We start from the raw sequence: 26925 nt of genomic DNA, 5'->3' as shown, positions 1-26925 counted from the left end.
ATGTTCCAGCTGCTGGAGGACCACATCGTCACTTTTGTGAAGAGCGAGCTGAAGAAGTTCCAGAAGGCTTTGAGTTCAGATGACCCAGAAGGCTTAGAGAGTCAGAGTGAGGATGAGGATGAGGAGGTGTTGGAGGATGAGGATGAAGAGCAGAGGAGGAGCAGAGAGGCATTTCTGAACATCACACTGCACTTCCTGAGGAGCATGAAGCAGGAGGAGCTGGCTGACCGTCTGCAGAACAGTAAGAGGGTTTCTATAGAGATTTAACACTCTGGATAAATGTCTCATCTGCTGATGTCTCAAGGGACCAACATATATCCATATTTTATTCAGAGAACCAGAGTTACAGTGTGACCAAATTATATTTTGTTGTGTGTTCTTTCAGAAACTCCTGCTGAAGTCTGTCAGCGTAAACTTAAATCCACCCTGAAGGAGAGGTTCCAGTGTGTGTTTGAGGGCATTGCTAAGGCAGGAAACCCAACCCTTCTGAACCAGATCTACACAGAGCTCTACATCACAGAGGGGGGGGCTGCAGAGGTCAATGATGAACATGAGGTCAGACAGATTGAAACAGCATCCAGGAAACCACACAGACCAGAAACAACCATCAGACAAGAAGACCTCTTTAAAGCCTCACCTGGAAGAGATGCACCAATCAGAGCAGTGATGACAAAGGGCGTGGCTGGCATTGGGAAAACAGTCTTAACACAGAAGTTCACTCTGGACTGGGCTGAAGGCAAAGCCAACCAGGACATCCTGTTCATATTTCCATTCACCTTCAGAGAGCTGAATGTGGTGAGAGAGAACAAGTACAGCTTGGTGGAACTTGTTCATCACTTCTTCAGAGAAACCAGAGACACAGGAATCTGCAGGTTTGATCAGTTCTCGGTTGTGTTCATCTTTGACGGTCTGGATGAGTGTCGACTTCCTCTGGACTTCCACAACACTGAGATCTTGACTGATGTCACAGAGTCCACCTCAGTGGATGTGCTGCTGACAAACCTCATCAGGGGGAAACTGCTTCCCTCTGCTCGCCTCTGGATAACCACACGACCTGCAGCAGCCAATCAGATCCCTCCTGAGTGTGTGGACATGGTGACAGAGGTCAGAGGGTTCACTGACCCACAGAAGGAGGAGTACTTCAGGAAGAGATTCAGAGATCAGGAGCAGGCCGCCACCATCATCTCCCACATCAAGACCTCAAGAAGCCTCCACATCATGTGCCACATCCCAGTCTTCTGCTGGATCTCTGCTTCAGTTCTGGAGGAGGTGTTGAAAACCAGAGAGGGAGGAGAGCTGCCCAAGACCCTTACTGAGATGTACATCCACTTCCTGGTGGTTCAGTCCAAAGTGAAGAACATCAAGTATGATGGAGGAGCTGAGACAGATCCACACTGGAGTCCAGAGAGCAGGAAGATGATCGAGTCTCTAGGGAAACTGGCTTTTGAGCAGCTGCAGAAAGGCAACCTGATCTTCTATGAGTCCGACCTGACAGAGTGTGGCATCGATATCAGAGCATCCTCAGTGTACTCAGGAGTGTTCACACAGGTCTTTAGAGAGGAGAGAGGACTGTACCAGGACAAGGTGTTCTGCTTCGTCCATCTGAGCGTTCAGGAGTTTCTGGCTGCTCTTCATGTTCATCTGACCTTCATCAACTCTGGGGTCAACCTGCTGTCAGAAGAACCAACAACCTCCCAGAAGTCTGAAGTCAAACCTGAACTAACACATCTCTACCAGAGTGCTGTGGACCTGGCCTTACAGAGTCCGGACACCTGGACTTGTTCCTGCGCTTCCTCCTGGGTCTTTCACTGGAGACTAATCAGAAACTCCTACGAGGCCTGCTGACACAGACAGGAAGTAGCTCAGAGACCAACAAGAAAACAGTCCAGTCATGGATCAACTATAAAATAGTCCAGTACATCAATAAGAAGATAGAAGAGGATCTGTCTGCAGAGAGAAGCATCAACCTGTTCCACTGTCTGAATGAACTGGATGATCATTCTCTAGTGGAGCAGATCCAACAGTCCCTGAGTTCAGGAAGTCTCTCCACATATAATCTGTCTCCTGCTCAGTGGTCAGCTCTAGTCTTCATCTTACTGTCATCAGGAAAAGATCTGGACGTGTTTGACCTGAATAAATACTCTGCTTCAGAGGAGGCTCTTCTGAGGCTGCTGCCAGTGGTCAAAGCCTCCAACAAAGCTCTGTAAGTACAGAGATCATTTGATTTAGTGAATCAGTTATTAATACACTGCTGTCTTCTGAATAACTGTTGTCCTCATTGTCTCTTCAGGCTGAGTGGCTGTAAGCTGTCAGAGAGAGGCTGTGAAGCTCTGTCCTCAGTCCTCAGCTCCCAGTCCTCTAGTCTGAGAGAGCTGGACCTGAGTAACAACGACCTGCAGGATTCAGGAGTGAAGCTGCTGTCTGCTGGACTGGAGAGTCCACACTGTGAACTGAAGACTCTCAGGTTGGTGTAAAGCTGTTTAAAAATGTTGACCATCTCAATTATATGTTTCTTCATATACTACTTATTGAATGGACATGTTATTGAATGATTTCAGGCTGAGTGGCTGTAACCTGTCAGAGAGAAGCTGTGAAGCTCTGTCCTCAGTCCTCAGCTCCCAGTCCTCTAGTCTGATAGATCTGGACCTGACTAACAACGACCTGCAGGATTCAGGAGTGAAGCTGCTGTCTGCTGGACTGGAGAGTCCACACTGTGAACTGAAGACTCTCAGGTCAGAGACCAGTACAGTTTGACTTAGCCAACAATCAGCCCTGCTGTGTGGTGTGGGAATACCATCATCAAAAACATAATTGAAGTGAAACAAGACACAATATATTTGTCACAATTCACAAAATGTTAATTAGCACACACTTCTATAAAGCCTCTATAAAGAGCTTCATTTTTATTGATTTGGCAGAAGCGTTTGACCTCCAGCTCTCATTTGGGTAGTCATTTGGTGCTAAGGCTCTCTGCCTGGAAACGATGGATTGACTGAGTTTTTGCTATCTGCTAACTATCTCAGGCTCTCGTTAACGAGTGAGGGTCAAATGAGGTGTTAGATGGACAGCCAGTTTGTTGCAGAGTCAGTAGTGATGCAGGCGTTGTACAGGACCGTTAGAGAGAGGAAGCTGAGCTGGAGGCAAAGCTCTCTATTTACCAGTCCGTCTGCGATCAACCCTTACTCACCATCATCAGGTTTAGGTAGACACTGAAAGGATGACATCACAGATACAAGCAGTTTAAATGAGCGTCAGATTAAAGCTTCTTCTGTAGGCTGACTGGACCCTCAGATGATCTGACGGCTTGTTTGTGTGTCTGCAGGCTGTCAGGCTGTCTGATCACAGAGGAAGGCTGTGATGCTCTGGCCTCAGCTTTAAACCCCTCCCATCTGAGAGAGCTGGACCTGAGCTACAATCATCCAGGAGACTCAGGGGGGAGGCTGCTGTCTGCTGGACTGGACACACTCAGGTATGGAGAGGGACTCAGTCTGATAGAGGAGGTAGAAACTGGCTCCTATGACCTGAAACAACCAGAGCTGATAGACCCTGACTCTTCACACTGTCTGCCGTCAGCTGTAAACATCAAACACAAATGTTCCACAACTGAGAGGAAACCCCCCCTCAGTGGGTCAATGTTCATCGTGGAACGACCAACAGAAACAGAGTGGGGGGGTTTTAATGTTCACCCAGATTTAGCACAGGAAGTGACATCATGAATAAATAAACTGATTTCATTTCCAGATGTTTTTAATTTGAGTCCTAGCAAACAGCCAATGTTCAACGAACCTTCTCTTGAATGAAAATAAGGATTTATAAGTTTCACTGTTGGGAGTAACGAGGGGACCGTGCGGCAGAGTTTCAGTTTCAGTTTCTTTCGCCGGTCAAGATGTCCGTTAAAGTTTAAATCTTCTGGACAAAATTAGAAAAGTGCCGGTCAAAGGTCTTCTTTGTTATTTATTGAGCTTTAAAACAAATGAATAACGACTCTATATAATAAAACACGGAGGACGGAGATCTCTTTTTCTCCCCCTCTTCTGACAGCCCAGCAGCTGATCAGAGCACGGCTCCCCTCTCCTGCAGGGGGGCGTGGTCAGCAGAATCAAACCCGTAGACAGCAAACAGCACATAGAGCGAAATGAGGCATGGCTAAAATGCATGATCTGTTTGGTATTTTGAAAACAGAAACGTATAAATATACCTTATATAGGTATGGCTCTACAATATATCATTTAAATATAGCATGATAGGTCCACTTTAAAGACTAACTGACCCCCCCTCTGCTTTCAGCCTGGAGCCTGCTGCAGTCCAGTTCTTGAGGCCAGGAGGTGTCAGGAAGTGTAAGTGTGTTTTTAATCATGAACATCTTCACACTGGGACATCACAGGTACTTTAGTAACCTTTAATACCTGCTGTGTCTCTCATCAGATTCCTGTGGACTCACACTGGACTCAAACACAGCACACAGAGGACTCAAACTGTCTGACAACAACAGGAAGGTGAGACGTGTGAGAGAGGAGCAGAAATATCCTGATCATCCAGAGAGGTTTGACTACTATCCTCAGCTGATGTGCAGAGAAGCTCTGACTGGTCGCTGTTACTGGGAGGTCAAGTGGAGAGTAGGGGCTTCTATAGCAGTGACTTACAGAGGAATCAGCAGGAGAGGAGGCAGTGAGAACGGTTGGTTTGGAGGGAATGATCAGTCCTGGAGTCTGATGTGCGGTGATGGAGGTTACACTGTCTTTCACAATAACAGAGACATCTCCCTCTTCTTCTCCTCCTCCTCCTACTCCTCCTCTCGTAGAGTAGCAGTGTATCTGGATCATCCTGCTGGCTCTCTCTCCTTCTACAGAGTCTCCTCTGACACACTGATCCACATCCACACCTTCAGAACCACATTCACTGAACCTCTCTATGCTGGGTTTGGGTTTGGGTTTGGGTTTGGGTTCTTGTTACCTGGTGCCTCAGTGTCTCTGTGTTCTCTGCAGGAGTGATCCCCCCCCCCCCCCCCCCTCCCAAAAAAAGAGAGGGGCTGATAATAAAAGTGTAAAACTAAGATTTCTGAGATTATCTGAAAAAATATGTCTGTATGTTCATTTTCTTTTTAAACAAATCTAAATGTTGAGATTTCATAAAATAAAGTTTTCAGAAAGAAGTCAGAATTGTAAGATTTTAAGAAAAAGCTCAAAACAAAAGTCAGTCTTTGCAAAGATGAAACTCAGAAAGAGGTTGAATAACAACAGGAAGTCCATTCTGATTTATTTCCACACGGAGGCTTTTATTCTGAAACTGCAGGAAAATGTACATTTATCCCAAAGTCTTCCCACCATCTGTAGTTTGTGAACACGTGACATCACTTCAGTTTGAATGGCAGCAGTAAAGGGTTACTGAGGCTCGTTAAGAACAGGTCATAGTGACGAGTTCAATCACTTCTGCAGAATATAATATATGATGTCTACAAACTAACATATAATAACGTCTGAAGTGCAAACGTGAACATAAAGTGCAAACCACAGCGTGCATGCATTTGAGCTCAATGACCGGCTTCCCTGTGAATATTTAAAATATAACGTGGCCCTACACAGCAGAGTCTGAGCGGCACAGTGTGCAGCTTTTATTTTAATGCTGGCTTTTTACTCTCATGCAAACATGGTCATTACTTTTTAAGAAGGGTCAGATTCGATTAGCCTTATTTGCATTTAGGAAACAAATCTTCCCTAAACAGCACGATGATGTTTGAATGAACACGGCTGCTTCTGGGGTGAATGTAAACCTCTGATCTGGGTTAGATGGGTTTATTAACAGACCAATCACATGATGATTGTCTCATCATTAACACTCATGTACTTTCAATGTAAGCAGCTGATCTAATTAATAAAGTCTGTGTTTTGAGTCGGACTCGTGGCCTGTCTTTGTCTCAGTTTGATGGTTTATTTATATATACTTTTAATTTCTCTAACGTGCAATACCTTGTCTTTTTATGCTGCTGCAACGCAAACATTTCCCAAATTGGGATCAATAAAGTATTTTTTATCTTCTCTTATCTTAACGCGAGGGGAGAATCCTCTTGTTTGGTCTGAAGGTGAGTCTAATCAGACGCCGCTGCCCCCCCCCCCCGGCCGTACAGCAGGAACCCCCCCGCGGTGCGAAGCTCCTCCAGATCCAGGTTGGACAGGAAGCTCCTCTGAAGCTCCGCCTCCACCGTGCACCCTCCCGGGCCGCTGCACCCTGCCAGCAGCACCACGGCCGACTGACACAGCAGCCAATCAGAGAGCTTCCTCAGGTCGGATAGAGCCCGCCCCCCCCACAGGCTCAGGTGAAGCATGTTAGCGGCGACACGAGCGCTGGGCCGCTGCAGAAGAGAGTCAAAAAACAGGTGGTTAATGAACAACCTGTTATAATATCTGTTGGGAAAATCCTGAATGTCCTCTTCCAACATGAGAGCAACATGATAACAAAGGTATCTCAACTGTAGCTGTGAACATGACAGGATGTATGATTACCTAGAAGAGCATCAGGACTGTTTGAGGCATATGATAGCTATGTGATTAACATGATGATTCAGCCTCTATGGAGATAGACATATGACAAGCATGATCATTTCTGACGTGGAGCTAATCTGAAGTAAACATTGAATACTGCTTTCTATTCCTCCATCTTGTGACTGTGTAACTCCCTCTCTTGGATATCAGCATGTGAAGGACACTGTTCAGGAACTAGTTGATGCTCTGTATGTGATGACTACTTCCATTCTGGAGAGGATCACAAATACATTGATCCTGAGATTGAAGCTCAAGCCGGGGACCAGTGATTATTAACATTTTGAAGTATTCGGAAAAGTCAGGATTTTGAGAGACAGTCCAAATTTTGTGATTTTTTGAAAGAAACCAACATTTTGAGATAAAGTCAGAATTTTGTGAAAAAGTCAGAATTTTGTGATTTTATTTCAAAAATAATTTTGAGATTTTCATGAAAAAAACCAACATTTTGAGAAAAAGTCCCAATTTTGAGAAAAAGTCCCAATTTTGCTATGTGATTAACATGATGATTTTATGGAGATAGCCATATGACAAGCATGCTCATTCCTGATGTGGAGCTAATCTGAAGTAAACATTGAATACTGCTTTCTATTCCTCCATCTTGTGACTGTGTAACTCCCTCTCTTGGATATCAGCATGTGAAGGACACTGTTCAGGAACTAGTTGATGCTCTGTATGTGATGACTACTTCCATTCTGGAGAGGATCACAAATACATGGATCCTGAGATTGAAGCTCAAGCTGGGGACCAGTGATTATTAACATTTTGAAGTATTCGGAAAAGTCAGAATTTTGAGATTTTGAGAGAAAGTCAGAATGTTTTGATTTTTTGAAAGACACCAACATTATGAGAAAAAGTCAGAATTTTGTGAAAAAGTCAGAATTTTGTGATTTTCATGAGAAAAAAAACATTTTGACAAAAATAATTTTGAGATTTTCATGAAAAAAACAAACATTTGATAGAAAAAGTCAGAATTTTGAGAAAAAGTCCCAATTTTGTGAAAAAGTCCCAATTTTGCTATGTGATTAACATGATGATTTTATGGAGATAGCCATATGACAAGCATGCTCATTTCTGACGTGGAGCTAATCTGAAGTAAACATTGAATACTGCTTTCTATTCCTCCATCTTGTGACTGTGTAACTCCCTCTCTTGGATATCAGCATGTGAAGGACACTGTTCAGGAACTAGTTGATGCTCTGTGGGTGTTTCTCAATCGCGAGTACGCTTGCTTGGTAGCACATGTCTGCCGAGCATCTTGCTTCAGAAGCGAGGCAAGAATACTTCCTGGCATTCGGAAAACGAAGAGTGGAAAAGGCTAGCAAGTGTGCAGGTGTGCGTCATATGAGAGGCCGCGCCTCCTTACATCTTCCGCCACAGATTTGGGGAAATTGGTCCGTGCGCAAAGCATTGTGGGGATCTTAAGACCGCGGAGTCTACTCATGTGCAGCCTCGATATTTCTCCAAACGGAGTACGCCGGGCTCGGTAGATTTCCAAGTATACTGGAGATTGGAACTGTACTTCGGCAGCACTCGATGACGTAGTATGCTTGAAATAGTGGCTCTGAAGCAGCTTTACTCGAGATTGAGAAACACCCCATATGTGATGACTACTTCCATTCTGGAGAGGATCACAGATACATGGATCCTGAGATTGAAGCTCAAGCCGGGGACCAGCGATTATTAACATTTTGAAGTATTCGGAAAAGTCAGGATTTTGAGAGAAAGTCCAAATTTTGTGATTTTTTGAAAGAAACCAACATTTTGAGAAAAAGTCAGATGTTTTGAAAAAGTCAGAATTTTGTGAAAAAGTCAGAATTTTGTGATTTTCATGAGTAAAAAATACATTTTGACAAAAATAATTTTGAGATTTTCATGAAAAAAACAAACATTTTGAGAAAAAGTCCGAATTTTGAGAATAAGTCCGAATTTTGAGAAAAAGTCCCAATTTTGTGAAAAAGTCCCAATTTTGTGTAAAAGTCCCAATTTTGCTATGTGATTAACATGATGATTCAGCCTCTATGGAGATAGCCATATGACAAGCATGCTCATTTCTGACGTGGAGCTAATCTGAAGTAAACATTGAATACTGCTTTCTATTCCTCCATCTTGTGACTGTGTAACTCCCTCTCTTGGATATCAGCATGTGAAGGACACTGTTCAGGAACTAGTTGATGCTCTGTATGTGATGACTACTTCCATTCTGGAGAGGATCACAAATACATGGATCCTGAGATTGAAGCTCAAGCCGGGGACCAGTGAGAGTTTTAGAATTCTCCTGATGAGATCTATTTTTTTTGTATTATTATTTTTTTAAAGCTACAGACCCAGAATCAGCACTTTAGTAACAGCTGGAATAGAGGGTTTGAGGCTAGAATGATCTGTTTGGTAATTTGAGCAAAACACTTCATAGACATGTTTTTTATATATTTCTATATATCCAAGACCCATAATTCTGCCTAGAAGTAGTATGATAGGAGATCTTTAATATATATCTGTGTATATCACCTTGCTGGGGCTCCTCCTGAGCAGCAGCTGAATCACTAGCTGCACATCAGCAGGTGCAGTGGGGAGGGGAGGTGGCAGCTTCGTCTCCTCGTAGCTCCGGCTCTGCAGCCCCCCCGCTCCGTAGAAAGGGTTTTGCTCCCTGAAGATCTCGTAGGCGACGGCGCCGACCGCCCAGCCGTCCGCCTTCCTGTAGTCGATCACCGAGGCCCGGCCCGGGGAGGCACTGGACACCTGGGGGGGGGGGGGGGGGGCAGAGAGCGGTTATAGACAACAGGGTCAGGGTTCACTGTGTAACTCTGATTATAAGTCTTTATTATATTTCTGTATATTTATATTGTGGGTTATATATAGATATAGATATTTATTTAAAAGGTCTCCTATCATGCTAAATGCACTTTTGTATGTCTTTTCTACATAAATATGTGTCCCCGGTGTGTCCCCGGTGTGTCCCCGGTGTGTCCCCGGTGTGTCCCCGGTGTGTCAGGAGATAAAACCCTCTCTCTTTCCCTCCGTACCCACATCTCTAAAAACGGGGGAACAACGGAGCTGATCCAGATTTGCTGCGTCATGACGTAACATCTGAAATGTGGGCGGGCTTTAGACCCACGGCAACATGTGGTAAACACGCAAGAGAAAAAGCATTTGAGCTCCATACATTTCAGAAATAATCCTTGATGTGGTTTTGAACATGATATGGCGTTTCATCACGGCTGAGAATCTCTCGGTAGAATTCTGAGATGGCACAAGCTCCCTTTTTTTAAAGCTACTGACCCAGAATCATCTCTTTAGTACAGTGTTTCTCAAAGTGGGGGGCATGACATTTTTTTTTTTTAAAAGAGAATTGTTATGACGTCGGCATGACCGGCGGAAGTTTAAGCGTGCCGTGTCGTGCCGGGCCCGTTTTGGTTGCGTTTCCACTAGGCTTAGTTCCGGCCCGGGGCTACTTTTTCACCTCTTTTCTGGCCCGACAAAATCGTGGTTCTTTCCGGGCCAACAACCAGGCTGAGTCGGGCTGAGTTTGCTAAAGAGAGAGAATAGCTGGCAAGGGGGCTACAAGTACAACAAGGTGGACATATTTGACCGTGATTTAATTGTAATACACGTTTCAAAATGATGCCGAAGTAACAACATACTGATACCGGTTAGTAAAAACCATGAATTAATGCTTTGACAAGTCTGCAGACAGACGGCAGGTGAAAAACCTTTTAAAATGCGTGTTTTCTAAATGGAGATTGGCTAAGCTAACGCAGTATATGCTCCGACCGTCCACACTCACAACAACGGCCTACAGACATAAATAAACCAGCGACTGTATTCACCATGACACAGGCAGTCTGTGGTTTGTACTTGTTTAACTTTGGTCTTTTCTGAACAGATATGAGGAGCTGTGAGCTCTGAGTGCTAACAGCTAACGGCTGATGTTGTTTTTCTGGGGTTCTCATTGAAGATGACGTCACGGCTCCGGCTACACTGCGTTACTATAGTTACTACCCCAGGTCCTAAACTGTAATGGAAGCGCAGCATAAAGTGAGCCTGGCCTAACAAGGCCTAACAAAACCGTACTAAGTCGAGCGAGGCCTGCGGTGGAAATGCGCCATTAGAAACCTTAGAAACCTACGAGGGCGCTGTAGGACACAGGTGTGTAATGTACATTTTGAGGATGGAAGGTCAATAGGCGGCGTCAGGGGGGCGCTAGGGGGTGCCCGAGCACGGAGTGCTAGGACCCAACGGCGTCCTAGCACGAAGTGCGAGGAACCTATTGTTTTCCTACGTATTATTATTTTTCTGCTGGCGTTTCCTGTTTTTGAGGCCTTTAGGACGCTTACAAAGTTGTATAATTTTGCACGGACACCAGGACTGGTGAAAACTACAATATTCTGGAGTCAATGAGCTCAAATTGTCCAACGTGCTTTCTAGCGCCACCTATGAAAAACCCATTTCGGAATAAATTTACAAAGTCGCACCGTAACTCCAAATGACCTGAAATGTTGCACACATATCCGGGTGGACCTGCTCTACAAATAATCCTCTTGGAACCCTAAGCTCCGCCTACATTTTTTTTAATTTAAATTACCATAATGTTCAAAACAGTAAAATATTCACTTAAATTTCAATTTTCAGTTTTTCAACACCAAACTTCGTATTCAGCATCGGTGGAGGGTCAGACACATTAACGTAGAAAATAAGCATGTTAGGACGATAAATATTGCCGCCGTCAATCAAAACGTACTCGCAAAAAGGCGGGGCTTAGAAAGAAATGCTCATAACTCATCAACAATATATCTATATATCACAGATTTTGGTATATAGGTTCAGTCTATCTTGGGGAATAGGCACACCAAAGCATTTTCATTTTGAACAATAGGGGGCGCCAAAAACACCACCAATTTGTAACTCAAGAACGGATGGACGATTTTTTTCTTTTTTCTTTTTTTTACACATACTCTGGGGGTGACTACGAACTCAGATTTAAAGTGTCGCAACAAATTCAGAATGTGGGCGTGGCCTATACATTTTTTTTAAATTGCGATAAAAACGAGCTTCGGACGCAAAACTTGGGACACACGTCAGAGCCCACGACCTTTTTGAGAATGTAAAAAAACCAACGAATTTTTCAAAAAAACTGCTCACTAGCGCCCCCTATTGTGTGGTAGTCACATATAGTTTCTCAGAACTTCACGAATTTTGGCACAGACATTCCTCATGGAATTGCGGACATATTTCAAATTGCCTTCCATTAGCCCCGCCCCCCAGGAAGTCGGCCATTTTGAAAAATGTGCGGTTTTCATGCATTTTAAGCACATTTTTGCTAATTCGTCATAGGGAAATGATCGGAAAAATTCCAATCTACGGCAACTTAAGCGCATTTCCAATGTGATGCTACATTGCGAAGGAATAGTCGATCGTTTGAACATGGAGCTCGTAAGCTAACGGAGAATGTACCATTTTTGACCATTTATATGTCAGATACTACCTTAAGGTACTGAGACCCGCCTGTCTGCCCGGCACATCAACTCTCACACACACACACACAAACAGACACACAAACACACACACACACTCACCTACTGTTTGTCCAACAACGCCCTTTGCTGGCAGCATATTCATTACAACAGACACCTATACACTCCATAACCCTAACCCTACTGTTTATTTGTAGATATCTCCTAAAGCCTACAAATAAAGTGTGAAATGTAGGCCTGTTACATATATTATTGAGTGATATATATTATACACACTGTTCTGCTTTCTGCACTGACCTCAGCAGCTGTTCTCACTGTAAACATCGCGTCACAATGAAAGCAGTTTTATTAAACAAATAAATAGCCTAACATCCAGGGGAGATGTGATTAGTGAGTAAACAAACGGTAAAGGGCAGAAAGTCTGATGCACATTTGATCATCTTAAATAACTTATAATCACAACGGGAACAGTTTGCAGAGCTGTGCTTCGTTGACATAAGTCCAGCCATGCGTCACACCTCTTTTAAACATCACTGTTGGCTGAAATCGACTCCGGAGAATACATCAGTGTACCCTCGGTTATAGCTCCTCCAGAGAGACTCCTCTCTCCTCTCTCCTCTAAATCAGTGTATCCTCGGTTACGGCTCCTCCAGACAGCCTCCTCCATAATCGATCCACGACGAGCCTTTAGAGAAATTTGTTTTCCTTCGACACGTCGCGCCGACATCCGTTTCCGGGTCGCTGCCGGAGGACCTGGGAGTCTGGGACGCGAAAATGATAGAAACGACAAACGGCTCATTTCGGAGGACTCGCGCACGTCTGCTTGATGCCGGGACGACCAGCCGCCCTCCCCGACAGGCGCACGGACGCGAGGGCCCGCTCATCACTGCGCACACTCCTGTGACCGCAGTTTTAATATGATCATTATAGTTATAAAAAAATAAGAGAATAAATGAAAAACAGGTATAAAATACTATGACAGTAAAACAAGAATAGAGTTTGAAAGGGGAGCGATTTGTAAAATATCCATAAAGAAAAAGTAAATCTGCTTACAGTTCTGTTTCAAATGGGTGTTGAGAGATATATCCATAGATCTCTCCATGTTGCTCTCTAAGTGCACCAGATTGATGCTTTTAACTTCAATATTTAAAAAAGAATCTTCCCGGGGATGTGAGGACCCCCTTAGAGGAGGTGAGGAGGACTGTAGCATTTCCCTCCGAATAACGGTCGTAGGCTTTACTTTACTGATGAATTCGAATTTATTTGTAACTCCAGAACCAACGTAAGAGCTTGAGCCTCTTCGGGGGGTGCTAACATTTAAACATACAGTCCGTTCTTCTCTTTCTCCGCCGTCACGTAATCTCGCCTTCTAAATAAAAGCATACAAATGAAGCAGGAAGTTAACCTAAATTACATTCTAAGATATATATAAAACTGCAACGAATGCAACAAAAACAATGCAACATCCCCTTCAGTCTCAGACAACACAAAATTGGGTTATCTACAAGCACTTTACCCCTGCTTACCCCTATATGCCGTGAGCTGATTATCGAGCCTTCATTGTAACAGTCGCGGGTACACTGTGTATGTGCGTGATTTTTTAATTGAATGCTCACGTTCATATTGATGTATTTTAATAAATGTTAACTCGGCCCATTACGTGACTATTTGTGTTGGGGGGGCCCGACTTTTTTTTTTTTCTCCAAAGGGGGGCCTGACGGAAAAAGTTTGAGAACCACTGCTTTAGTAACAGCTGAAAGAGAGGGGGATGAGGCTAGAATGATCTGTTTGGTATTTTGAGCAAAACACTTCAGAGACATGTTTTTTATATATTTGTATATATCTGAGACCTATGATATATGCCTACAAATATTATAATAGGAGACCTTTAAAGAGTTACTGAAGCTCACCTCGGGGGCCATGAGGCAGGCGTTGCCCCCCCGGCTCACCCACATGCTGTTGAAGGGAAGCTGCAGACTACAGTCGCTCTGAGACAGACAGCAGCCGAAGTCCGAGATCACCAGCCGAGGACATCCAGCTGCAGGAACAAATGACACTTTGAAACCTCTAATGTTCTCTGAGCGACTGAGGTCTGAGGACATCCAGCTGCAGGAACAAATCACACTTTGAAACCTCTCATGTTCTCTGAGCGACTGAGGTCTGAGGACATCCAGCTGCAGGAACAAATCACACTTTGAAACCTCTAATGTTCTCTGAGCGACTGAGGTCTGAGGACATCCAGGAATAATTCAACTGAGGGACTAAAATGTTGTGTAATTGTTCTCTCCGGGGTCTCGGGTTCAAATTGAAAAGTCGATTTACGACTATGACACTTAGACTATATAAGCTTGATTTTGTGTTCCTTTGAGCAACATAACTCATGTGTGTGAGTTGAACCATATTCCTGTATGTGATTTAACTCTGCTCCTTCTTGCAAGAATATAGGAGGTGTGTGGCGCAGTGGGTTGTGCGTATGTGTTCGGATCAGGGGTTCACAGGTTCAAACCCCACTGCGTGTCGTTGTGTCCCTGGGCAACTTCACCCAAAGTGCTCCTGTGGGGATTGTCCACAGCATTGAGTATGTAAGTCGCTTTGGATAAAAGCGTCTAACAAGTAACATGTAATGTAACGTTATTGATTCCTAAACCGGTGTTGAGTGATATTTTTCAGTGGAGGAGAGGCAGTGTTTCTCTGACCTGAGTCCAGCTCCAGCAGGATGTTGTCAGTCTTCAGGTCCCGGTGAGCGACCCCCTCACTGCAGAGGTGCTGCACGCCCTCCAGCAGCTGCAGCAGCATCAGGACTCGCTGCCTGCGGCTCGGCTGGTTCCCAGACAGGAACTGACGCAGAGTCTCGGGGTAACTGCAGCACAGGGGGGGAATAGCACTTAAAGGTCTCCTATTATACTATTTTTAGGCATATATTATATATATATATATATATATATATATATGCCATATGTGTTGTTGTCACCAGGTTGTGACCGGTCAACTTGTCTGGCACGAAGGGTACTTGTTGTGAGAACACTGAGGCACTTCTTTATCGGTGTTTGTGGACTCTAGGATGTGAAATCCTAGAGGCCATGAGTGTCGGACGCAGGTGGCTCAGTGTTCCCAGCTGTTTAGTCTACTCCTTCAGAGATGTTGATTTCTCTCTGTGAACCTGTTAAAAGGTCTAGCATAGAGAGAGGTTCTTCAGAATTGACGTGGCAACTCTCCCGTGTGGTCAGAACCTCTGACTCTTTGATTTGTGATGTGAATCCTCCGGCCGAATACTCTGAATAAACCCATCAGTGTTTGACATCAAAGCTCCAACTCTCACCGTGTCTCCTTCCTGAGTCGGTGACTCCATGCATTACTACACAGAAGTTTCCTCCACAAATATATATATATATATCGCAATATATCGTATCGCAATACTTAGCATATCGTAGAATCACAATACTATCGTATCGTGGCTTAAGTATCGCGATAGTATCGTATCGTTGGGAGCCTGGTGATTCCCAGCCGTAGTGAATTAAGTTTCTTCCGGAGCTGTAGATATCAATTCAAGGTTCAAGTTTCAAGGCTTTATTAGGTGCGTTCACACCGGAGTACTTTGGAGTACTTTTCCCACAATAGTTCATCAGAACTACGATATATTTGCGTTCACACCAAAAAGCCCCAGGAACTAAAGTAGTTCAAATTAGTTCGTCTGACCCGCTTTTCAGTCCCTGCTAGAGAGCAGGGACTGTCGTGGGAGAAAATAGTTCGTACGTCTGATTGGCTGTGCGGAATGCAAACCACGCCCGTTTGACTCTGAATTTTTTTTTGTAAGCGGCCATTGTATTTGCTCGCTTCGGGCCAGCGCACCCGAAGAGATTACTTTTGTGAAAGCAGTTATTATAGCAACACAAAATAAATCATCGGAGCGGTGGAGTGATGAGGATGTGTCGGCGCTTCTGGCGATTTACTCGGAGGACGCGAAGCGCCGCATTCAGAAGCTTCTACTGAATGCAGTTTCCGTGGCTCAGCAAAGTTAGCAGACCTGGCAAAGTCATGTCGGGACGACTACGAAGGTAAAATAAAATACATGCACTGCACTGTTTTAATCTGCACAATACTGGTCTTAGATGTACTTTTATTTGCTCAGTAGATCGAGCTAGCCATGCTAGAACTTGCTATCATAGGTCCAAGCTGGCTAACAACATCTAGCTAGCTAGCTATTCTCAGCCGTCCCCGCTATGAACACGTTTTGACTTGTGAATAAGTGTGCAATGTTCTGTAATTTGCTTCACTAACTCATGGCACTAATCGTGTGTTTCAGGCGAGGTGTTTCTCTCTGGATTAGAAACTAGTTTTCCCTTCCGGGATAAAACGATAATATAACGTTAGCAATTAGCATGCTAGCTGGACATAATGCTACCTCTAACAATACATTGTAGTTGCTATAATTTCAAGTCATTTGCAACATTCATTCTACATGTTAATGGTAAAAGCTTAAACAGTTGATTACCTGCATGCCACAAAGACTGATGTTCTAATATTTTTGCACATTTAAGTAGAAATGTAATTGAAATTCTATTTATTTTTCCTTTTTTTTATTGATTGTTATAATTGTACTCAGCCATGTTATGTTAGATGTCAATCCACTTACACTGTAACTACTCTGGCCTTGAAAGAAGGTTACACATCTAACTGATGTCCACTAATCCCTATAAAACAAAGTTCAAGCATACATTAAGCACAAAACAATAAATAAGGGCACTTTGACATACATTTTTTATTTGATATTATTTGATCCTATCTTATCTTCTACTTTACACCTGCATTTTGTACACTGTCCCTGCCTGCACCATGTCCAATGTTAGTCAATGTTGTCTCGTTGTTGCGATTAAGGCGAGACACCCCAGGTGAATAGGGTAATTTTTTTAACTTAAAGATATCAGCTAAAAATTTCTCCAGTTAATTACTTACAATAAGGCAATTGTTTTTTGTATTACAAGTTTTCTGAAATAGCATGTTTAAATATGCAAATGAACCATTATCTCATGAAATATGCGCATATTTTAACACATTTCAGGAACCGAAATCTGAACTTTGGATAAAGCCAGGATCAAAATTATTGTTTCATTTTGTAGTCATATTAGTATCTAAGGCTTTTACAGAAGGGATTTTGGATATCTCTTTGTATCACTCCATAAATCAGAAAATACTGTCAACAGCCCTAAAATATCAATTTTCACCATGTTTTTAGGTATACAATGTTATATAATTCAGGCTATGAATTATATATGACCAAACCCTTCTGTAAAAGCCTTCATAATATTGATAGGAATATAACTGGAAGGTTTGGTGTATGTAACTGCTACTGAAGTGGACATTTCTAACTCAGAGTAGGAGAAAAAACTCATTTTGAGAAAACGACCTTTAAAGATTGCAGTGTGACGCTAGCTAAACCTTCCTGTTATCTGGATGATAGCTTGCGCATCGACGCACTCCGTGAAGGTATTTCATGTTCGGGGTCATTTGTTTTTTGTATAACCTTGCTTCGTGCAAGTGACAATTGTTGTCGTCTTCTCTGTGAACGTTTTTTTCTCCGTTATTTTGCCATTTTCAGATTTAAATTTCTAGCGGAAAGCTAACCAGGAAGTGCTTTAGCACACCACGTGACGCATCTGAACGAATCACGTTGTCAGAAATTGACACCAGCCAATGAGATTTCGTTTCTTGGTTTAAAACCCCTTTGCACTTTCACGATTGGTTGCTGATACAAAGGAAATGACCATATTTGGATCCAATGAGATTGTGCAGGACAGACGGAGCTTTCCAACGATATCTCTGATGACATGGTGCAAACAGCGGTCGCGGTACTTTATGTTACGTTAGAATGCTAACTTTTGGTGAATGTAGGAGAAATCTACAGACGCAAATAGACAAACTATAGTAAAATAAACACTTAAATGTGTATTTTGTACGTTTTCCTTCCAAAAGCCTGAAAGAAAACATGTTATGGAATCAAAATAGCACACAATCTCAAAATTGACCAGTGCAGGAAAAACGATGTTTTTGCCTGCCGTGTCTCACCTTAAACTGATCTTGTATCTTGCATATTTCACCTTATGGAAGTGGGCACGCAATGACAGCTTCCTTGACACCATCATGGCGATGGACCGCCGTGCCATGGTCAGCAAGGAGAATGAGGACCTGCGTGCCATGGAGATGCACGACGAACGGCTGCTGCATTCACACAAGGCCCAGGAATCGGACGACCAGCTGCTCATGGCGCGCCAGGTGGAGCAACAAAATACCTTTCAGGCTGGGCTTCTGGCAGTGCTAAGCGAGCTGATTAAATCCAACAGGCCTTCAATACAAAAATTAAGAAAAACTTGTCGTCGTTGATAAACTGTACAATGACTTGTTGGGAGGCGTGTGGTGCAGTGGTCTGGTGCGTTGGTGTTCGGATCAGGGGAGCACAGGTTCAAACCCCACTGCAGTCAGGATGTCGTTGTGTCCCTGGGCAAGACACTTCACCCCAAATTGCCTACACCTGGGACAGTTCATTTTGTATGATTGTGATTATATATATATGCCACTGTTATTAATACTGACACCTAACTTTGCACTAAGGTGTGTCTGCTGCTGAGCCTACCTATTGTTATTATATATATATATATATATATATATATATATATATTGCCACTGTTATTATATTGTTTTGATACTACTGACACTTATTGATCTGCTGCTGATAAATAAAAGAGAACCTACATGCACAGCACTAGCATCTTGACTGTCTTTGTTTAAACCAGCAGCAGTGCAGCGGTACACAGACTAACCTGTGTGTGTGTGTGTAACGTAGTTCTTCAGGTGTGTATGCTTAACATGTATGTATTTATCACAGTAAAGATGGTATACAAAAGCTTTTTAAAGAGCTTTCAACCTCATCCCATTGTCTTTAACACACATTTAACATAATAATATACTCATATTAATATACAAATATACAGTATGAGTACTGTTTTGATACTGACATTTCATCTTTGCACTAAGGTGTGTCTGCACTATTGTAATTGTGTCTGTTGACTGTGGTAAATAAAAGAGAGAACCAAATGCACTGTACAAAAGATCAGCTTTATTGTCAATTTACAATTTCCATGCTGTTCAGATGCCTCAAGGGCTGTGCGCGTGTCTTGCCCCGCGGCGATTTTTTTAGGTTGCGTCTTCCCAACGTTGCTTCCAGGCGAATACAGAGGAGTTGAAAAGAGGCCTTGGACATTCGGAAATCTTTGATCCACTGCACATTAGTGTACGTTGGCACCACCTTCTCCCACCAGGCCGATGTTCTATTGTTCACCCAGAGAGAGCGCGGGACACGACGCGTTCCGTAGTATTCGCATATCTGGAACACATACAAAGACACAAATTAGCCCTACATAACTCCATAAATCCTACATTAGATAGTATTAATATGATTTAATGAACGTACCATTGCTGTTCTTTGGGCGTGATAACGGTCCTCAGCTGTCCTACGGCGAAACATGTCCATAGCGTGTGCTTTTCGTCGTCCAATCCTTTTGTTAAGGCTTCTTAACCGCCTTCGCCTCCGACTCAGCATTTCTATTGCATTTGAATGGTCGATCTGTATTTGTATTTGTGGCTGAGTTATTGGCTTAAATAACTCAGTTACGAAGCTGTATAACACGAGCACCAAAACGTCAACTCCATACCGTGTCTGAGGTCGGAAGGTAAACAGAAGCATACAGCGGAAGCGGAAGTTTTTTTTCTTCTTCTTCTCTCGGTTTTTTGGCGAATTGCAACTTTAAGGTGCATACCGCCACCTACTGTACTCGCCGTGAAGTTGTTTGCGGCCTGCCAGTAAATCCAAAGCAGAAGAAGAAGAAGAAGTGACGTCAGCGGCTCATTTGCCTAATCCACCCCCAGGAACTCATTTTGGTGTGAACGCGATCTGCTTTAGTTCATCAGAACTAAAAGAGCTCTCATGAACTAAAGTTCTCATGAACTATTGTGGGAAAAGTACTTGGTGTGAACGCCCCTATTGTCATGTGTACAGAGCTACAGTGTAGATCTGACAATGAAAATCTGAGGTCACAGGCTCCTCCAACAGAGCAACACAATAAAGCAGATACAATAGTCCAAGTAAATACAAATAAAATATAATATAATAGAAATAGTGCAGAATAGTCTATAGTAATTGGAATATTAATATATATAAGTTGCAAACAGATGAATGTTTATGGATGTTCTTCACAGAGTTCAGGTGTTTAACAGTGTCATGGCCTGTGGGGTGAAACTGTCTGAGTCTGGTGGATTTAGTCCTGATTTCATGACATGAATTCAATACATTTCAGTGGAGGAGAATTCCTTTATGAATAAAGCAGGTGACTTTACATTGTAAATGGCCGTATCTCTTCATGACGAGGAACAGCGTGCGGTTGTTTCCCAGCCCGCCGGGGTTCAGGCTGCTTTTACACGGGAACGTTTGCGTTTATGCACAGTATGCGTTTTCAAAAAAGTCTTCCGTTCACATGCATTCGTTTAATTTAACGTGTCTGTTCAAACGAGACCGCTGGAAACGCTGTAGTACATATGCCGGGACTGTAAGTGGCGCTGTAACTTCCGCCACAAAATACACCAAAAGCTACCCTTCTGTTTATGCCCCGCGGTGGATTTAGCAACATGTAGTAGTTCATGTAATTCTCCATGTCCACTTGTTGCTGATGGTTGTGGTAGAGGAGCTGTAGATTTTGCACTAACATCTGTAGCATGGTCAGTAGCAGTAGCACTAGCAGTAGCTACTGACAGTAGCTACTGGCCATGCTACAGCAGTGAGCAGCAGAGGCGGGGAGAGGTGGGGCTATCGTTATTTTTTCAGGAAATATTCGTATAGAGGCGATTACACGGACTCGTTTGACCCCCCAGAGAGTTTCGTTTGCAAATCTATCCACCTTGGGACCCGTTATCGTTTGTGGGGTCCGTTTCTATCGGCCTCGTGTAAATAATAGGGCTATACGTAAGAGAAACTATGCAGATACAAGCCATTTCGTTCTCGTGTAAATGTGGCCTCAGTCTGGCGGGCAGGACGTCGGGGTATTCCTCCCTCGCCCCGGGGGAGCAGCGGCACCTGAGAGAGAGAGAGAAATTGACTGGTCTTATAAATCTCTTTATCAGTTATCTGCAAACCCTTAAAGCTCTTTACAGACTACGAGTCATTCACCCATTCACACCTCATTCATGCAGAGCAGCACCACTTGCTCTAGGGAAACACACACACACACACACACACACACACACACACACACACACACACACACACACACACACACACACACACACACACACACACACACACACACACACACACACACACACACACACACACACACACACACGTGCTCAGTGAGGGCAGTACAAACTGATAAACTGGGTCAAAGTTATGGGCCCAGGAAAATATTTCCCCAACAAGTATCTTGCCCAAGGCCACATCGACATGTTGCCTGAGGGGCTGGGATCGAACCAGCAACCTTCTGGTTTAAAGACGATCACACTCAATGGTGTTCAGGCCTTCAGAGGGGGGAGAGACACTCACTCACACACACTCACACACTTAAACACACTCACACACACTCAACTCACACACACAGCGGGAGTGTAACTCTCACCCGTCCAGAGGCTCCTCCCCCTCCAGCTTCAGGGCCAATCGGCCGGCAGGAACCAGCTCCTGAGACATCGAGCTCAGGATCGCCTCGCTGGAAGACCCCGCCTGAAACACAGCCACTTTCCAACACAAGACAATTCAAAGTGCTTTACAAAAATGAAAGACATTAAGAGCATAATAATAATAATACATTTCATTTATATAGCGCTTCATCTGCCAAGACAAATCTCGAAGCGCTTCACAACAAAGGACACTGATAACATTTGAGAGATTAAACAAATAATAATAATAAAAAATAAATAAAAATAAAATATAAAATATAAAATATAAAATATAAAATATAAATAAATAAATAAAAATAAGAGTCGGAGATAGCGATAAAAATGGCAGTACTCCAGGTGTACCATGCTCAAAAGTTTATTGGAAGGCCTGCCGAAAGAAGAGGGTCTTAAGGCCGGTTTTGAAGACCTCGGTGGAAGGGGCAGATCTCAGCTGATCTGGGAGGGAGTTCCAGAGGCGCGGGGCGAATGAGCAGAAGGCTCCCATTGTTCGGAGACGTGTGCGGGGGATGTAAAGAAGAGGAGCGTGGCTGGAGCGGAGGGAGCGGGTAGATGTCTGGGTACGGATGAGGTCACAGAGGTATTTTGGGCTTTGTCCATTCAGGGCTTTGTAAGTGAGGAGCAGAACCTTAAACTGGATCCTGTAGTGGACTGGGAGCCAGTGTAGTTGGGCAAGTATGGGGGTTATGTGTGCGGACCTTTTTGCACCGGTGAGACCTCTGGCTGTGCTGTTCTGGACAAGTTGCAGGCGGTTGATGGATTTGGCTGGGAGACCGGAGAGGAGTGCATTGCAATAGTCTAGTCTTGAGAAGACGAGTGCATGAACCAGTTTTTTGGTGTCATCAGTTGAGAGTGAGGGCTTCAGTCGGGAAATATTTTTCAGGTGAAAGAAGGAGGTCTTGGTGATGTGTTTGATGTGGGCCTGGAAAGACAGAGTGGGGTCAAACCTTACTTTCAGGATGGTGACAACAGAGGAGAGAGAAATGAGCTGACCATCAAGGGAGGGGCTGATGTTGGCGGCCTTGGCAAGCTGGTCGGTGGTGCCTATCAGGATTGCCTCCGTCTTGCTGCTGTTGAGCTGGAGGTAGTTGGTGGTCATTCAGGAGCGGATGTCTTCCAGGCAGGTGTATTCAACTAATCCATGTAATAAACAGTTTTTAACGGTATATATATATTGCACATATTGCACATAGTTGGTATTTAACAACAAGGGGTGTTATAGTCTGTGTTGTTGTGTGGGGGGTCTACTAGGGGTCGTGGTGGTTATTTATGCGGCTTTCACACCAGCGCTTTTCCCTTTCTAGCTCCTAGCTAGAGCTTTTCTGGTTCAGCTCCGGTTTCCCTTTTCAGCTCCCGCTCTGTTCACACCGCCCAGCTGCCGCTGCTGCGTCATGACGTCACTGTTTACATCGCTGATTTTCTCCCCAACGGAGCTCACAAGAACAACGGGGGGGGGACTGCGTCGGGTCGATGATCGTGTTGCTTTTAATCATACGAAGCCAGATTAAATTAAATAACGACTTCTCCAACCTTATACTTTTCTCCAGAGTGCCGTGGTTCATTGTTTATTAATGTGTTTCAGCGGCATTTAGCGACCGCTGCAGTGCTGGCTGCTCTTCCACGGGAGTTTATTCTCCCGTTAGCTCCGGGTTAGCTCACACGGCTCTAAAGTATTCACTGTCTGACTGTCACACAAGCAGCTGATACATATCCCCAGTTCCCCTTAAGTGAATGTGTGTCAGTCTGAATTGACGCTGTTTGGCATCACAACGCTGTTATGAAAGTTTCTCTGGTATAACATGGGTGATGTTAGCATAGCAACCGAAGCTAAACTGACTACTTGCTAAGCCGTTTTCTACAGGCACATATTTTTCATTATGATTCTACTTGTGATAGTCGGACATGACAACCTGTGCAGCCCATGTATTGATTCCATCCGATAGCTGCTATAATAACAAACAAAACGTCTGCCTGCTCTCCACAATGATCAATAACAGCGAACGGATGGTCAAAGTAAGGTACAAATAAACAGAATCACACAAAGCCTGGTTAGTGTTGCCTGACTTTATAAAATGTGTTTTTTTTTTATAAGTGTGTGGTTGCCTTCAAGTCACTTTGCTCAGCGCTACTGCTTGTAGGCAGGCATGACGAGACTCTTCAGTCGACCCATGTTCAGGGAGGTGGGTTTAGTTTCCTGCACGCCTCGACGTAAGAGACGCCGCGTCATAGCTCCGAAGCTCTTGTCTCTAGACCGACAATTTTTTGGAGCTGGAAGTGAACCGCATTCCGGAGCTATGAGGCGGCGCCGCTGCGGTGTGAACAGGAAAAACCGGCGCTTTTCCAGCTCCAGCTCCGAGCCGGAGATGGAAAAGCGCCGGTGTGAAAGGGGCAATAGTCTGACCGCTGCAGGAAGGAAGGACCTGCGGTATCTCTCTAATGTGTAGGTGCTCCAATACTTTTGTCTATATTGTGTATAATTGAGTATCATCCGCATAACAGTGAAAATGTCCCGAGTGATTCCTTATTGCCTAAAGGAAGCGTATATAATGTGAACACAATAGGTCCAAGCTCTGAGCCCTTATGCTTTGCTGCGGCAAAACTGGCTGGATCAAATCAAACAGAACTCTAAACACATTTTCAGCTCTGCACACAATCTGCAATTCAACTCTGCACTTTCTAAAACACTGCACACGGTTCTCTGAGTAACACACAGAGATCTGACATATTCACCTGTCAGCCATTTTCAACACACTGCCATTAAACATGCTACACATATGAGCCAATGAACAGATACACATGCCAGCTGACCGTTAACGCCTGGCTGCTTTACTGCTGACTCAGCAATCAGGATATAAGTACAACAAATTTGATATTCATTTTAAAAATGTGTTTATTTATTACAGAGCTGAGAAAATAATATTTAGTCTTAAAGCTACATGAAAAAAAAAATCAAATATCCTGTTTATGAAATACCCAAGAAAAGAAAGAAGATTGAAGTCGTTGATTCATGAGAAAAGCACTCGGATAGAAAGTCAGAAACATTTGATTAAAATAAATGTAAATAACATGTCCAAAGAAAGTATTCAGAGTAATTCTTATTACAGTTTTATATTTGTTTTATATATTTCACAAATGATCTGCTTTGACTGCAGCTTGAGAAACGTCTGGATTCAGTCTGAAAGCATCCTTTTTTAACTTTAAACATGATCTTTAATAATGTTGTAGTGTAGTTTAACTCTGAGAGGTCGACTGGCTGGACTCCTCACTGGGACTCTGGTTCTGGACCAGCTTGCAGGGTCCAGGAGTTCTTGGAGAGAAGGAGCGCTTCCTGCCGCAGGACTCGGGGGATGGGAGTTCCTGAACATGGAGAAACAGCTTCAGTTATTATGCTCCAAACATCTGGAACAAAGTCACAGAAAGAATGTGTCTGCAGCTCAGAGAGTCCTGCTGGGAACCCACACATGTTGAGGAGCCCAAAGTGTGATGAGAGAAATGTACAGTACGGGTCCCCAGCACATAGAAGCTGCCGGATGCTAACCTGCATATGTTGGGAGAGCTTTACAGATCAGGAGAGGAACTAAGTACATTTACTCAAGTACTGTACTTAAGTACAATGTTGAGGTACTTGTACTTTACCTGAGTATTTCCATTTTAGGCTACTTTGTACTTCTACTCCACTACAGTTCAGAGGTAAATGGTGTACTTTTACTCCACTACATGTATTTAATACCTTTAGTTACTTCACAGATGTGGATGAATGATGTGAAATATAATCAAGTGTTAAATCAGACTTTAGTTCCACCTGGAGTAAATCCACAAGCTACCCTGCAGTATACAAAGTCATTCAAACTAGCTGCACCTTTACCAGCTTTGAGAACACTTTCATGATCAATCATTATAAAACATATCATATATATTATTCTGAAATGGACCAATCTGCACAATCACTACTTTTACTGTCGCTACTTTCACTATATTTTGATGAGAATACTTTCCTACTTTTACTTGAGGAACATTTTGAATGAAGGACTTTTACTGTAACAGAGTATTCCTACACTCGGGTACTTCTACTTTTACTCAAGTACAAGATCTGAGTATTTCTACTTTTACTCAAGTACAAGATCTCAGTACTTCTACTTTTACTCAAGTACAGATCTGAGTACTTCTACTGTTACTAAAGTACAAGATCTGAGTCATTCTACTTTTACTGAAGTACAAGATCTGAGTACTTCTACCTTTACTCAAGTACAGATCTGAGTACTTCTACTGTTACTAAAGTACAAGACCTGAGTACTTCTACTTTTACTCAAGTAAAAAATCTGAATACTTCTACTTTTACTCAAGTACAAGATCTGAGTACTGATATTTTTACTGGAGTACAAGATCGGAGTACTTCTACTTTTACTCAAGTACAAGATCTGAGTACTTCTACTTTTACTCAAGTACAAGATCTGAGTACTTCTACTTTTACTCAAGTATATTTTGATGATAATCCTGTAACAGACTGGTTATAATGTTGATGTTTTCATGTGTTTTTTTCTTCAGAGTTTATTTACATTTTACAGAGTGTCAGTGAACGCGTCACTGTTTTGATAGACAGTTGTTGTGAAGAGAAACAGCCAAAATGATGAAGAGAGAGAAACAAGAGTGTTGTTTTCCTCTGAGGACATGCTCCATGAAAGAGTTTCATATCTTGATGAATGGAGGATATTCAGTACTCACAGTTCTTCTGGATCTTGGCTCTGATCGTCTCTCCTCCTCTGATCCTGTAGGGATGAACACAATCCAACAGATATGGATCCAGTTTAAAATAAGTGTTTGTTCCTTGAGTCAGCTTCAGAGTCCTGACTGATCTCATGCTTTACATCCCATCATATCTTCTCTGCAAACACTACGACTGACTGCCACAGCTCTCAGCTGCATTACAGGAAGTAACAGTCATTAGTCAACTAAAAACATGCCATAAGAACAGACTACCTTTTCCACTCTTCTGTCAAATCCCATATGTCTGGTGGAAAGTTGATTACTTACTAAATGTGGCTTTGCATTTTCAGCTGGCCTTCTATAGTTGATGGAAGAATGAAAGAGCCTGCAGTCAGTGGGTAACATCACTGATCTGTTGTGATTCCCCAGTGAGAGAAACACCTCCCTGTGTTTCATACAATACTGCTGAACCAGCAGAGACCCCTTACTGACCTGAGGGT

At 43.3% G+C, this 26925-nt stretch overlaps 2 protein-coding genes across 2 annotated transcripts; one reads left to right on the top strand and one right to left on the bottom strand.

Annotated features, from left to right (window-relative positions):
- Nucleotides 1–5923, top strand: LOC117487491 (NACHT, LRR and PYD domains-containing protein 4E-like). The gene is given in 8 exon segments (XM_034136117.1): nt 1–241; nt 386–1762; nt 1765–2203; nt 2291–2464; nt 3323–3469; nt 4288–4337; nt 4426–4956; nt 5919–5923. Coding segments are annotated over 8 exon segments (2964 nt in total).
- On the bottom strand, nt 5760–22820 carry LOC117487489 (serine/threonine-protein kinase PINK1, mitochondrial-like). The gene is made up of 8 exons (XM_034136116.1): nt 22131–22820; nt 21667–21767; nt 21074–21128; nt 20413–20465; nt 14704–14867; nt 13918–14045; nt 9045–9275; nt 5760–6349 (listed from the first exon to the last, which is right to left on the bottom strand). Exons 1-8 carry the CDS (start codon nt 22818–22820, stop codon nt 6086–6088), a joined length of 1686 nt encoding a protein of 561 aa, XP_033992007.1. The 3' UTR covers nt 5760–6085.
- Nucleotides 22821–26925: the final 4105 nt, after the last annotated feature.

This window comes from Trematomus bernacchii, unplaced genomic scaffold (genome assembly GCF_902827165.1).
Source record: "Trematomus bernacchii unplaced genomic scaffold, fTreBer1.1, whole genome shotgun sequence".
In the NCBI taxonomy this organism is placed as follows: Eukaryota; Metazoa; Chordata; class Actinopteri; order Perciformes; family Nototheniidae; genus Trematomus; species Trematomus bernacchii.
The sequence above is the reverse complement of the archived record's forward strand: the minus strand, read 5'-3'. Positions and strand labels throughout refer to the sequence as shown.

Bases quoted from the DNA above. Each gene is read 5' to 3' on its own strand.
- LOC117487489 (XM_034136116.1), bottom strand. From the start codon at position 22,820: ATGACCACCAACTACCTCCAGCTCAACAGCAGCAAGACGGAGGCAATC. The intron at 14,868-20,412 runs ATACGGCCATTT...CCTGTGCTGCAG, and splicing joins CTGTTCCTCGTCATGAAGAG to TTACCCCGAGACTCTGCGTC. The intron at 6,350-9,044 runs GTGATATACACA...TCTCTTCTGCAG, and splicing joins TCAGGAGGAGCCCCAGCAAG to CGGCCCAGCGCTCGTGTCGC.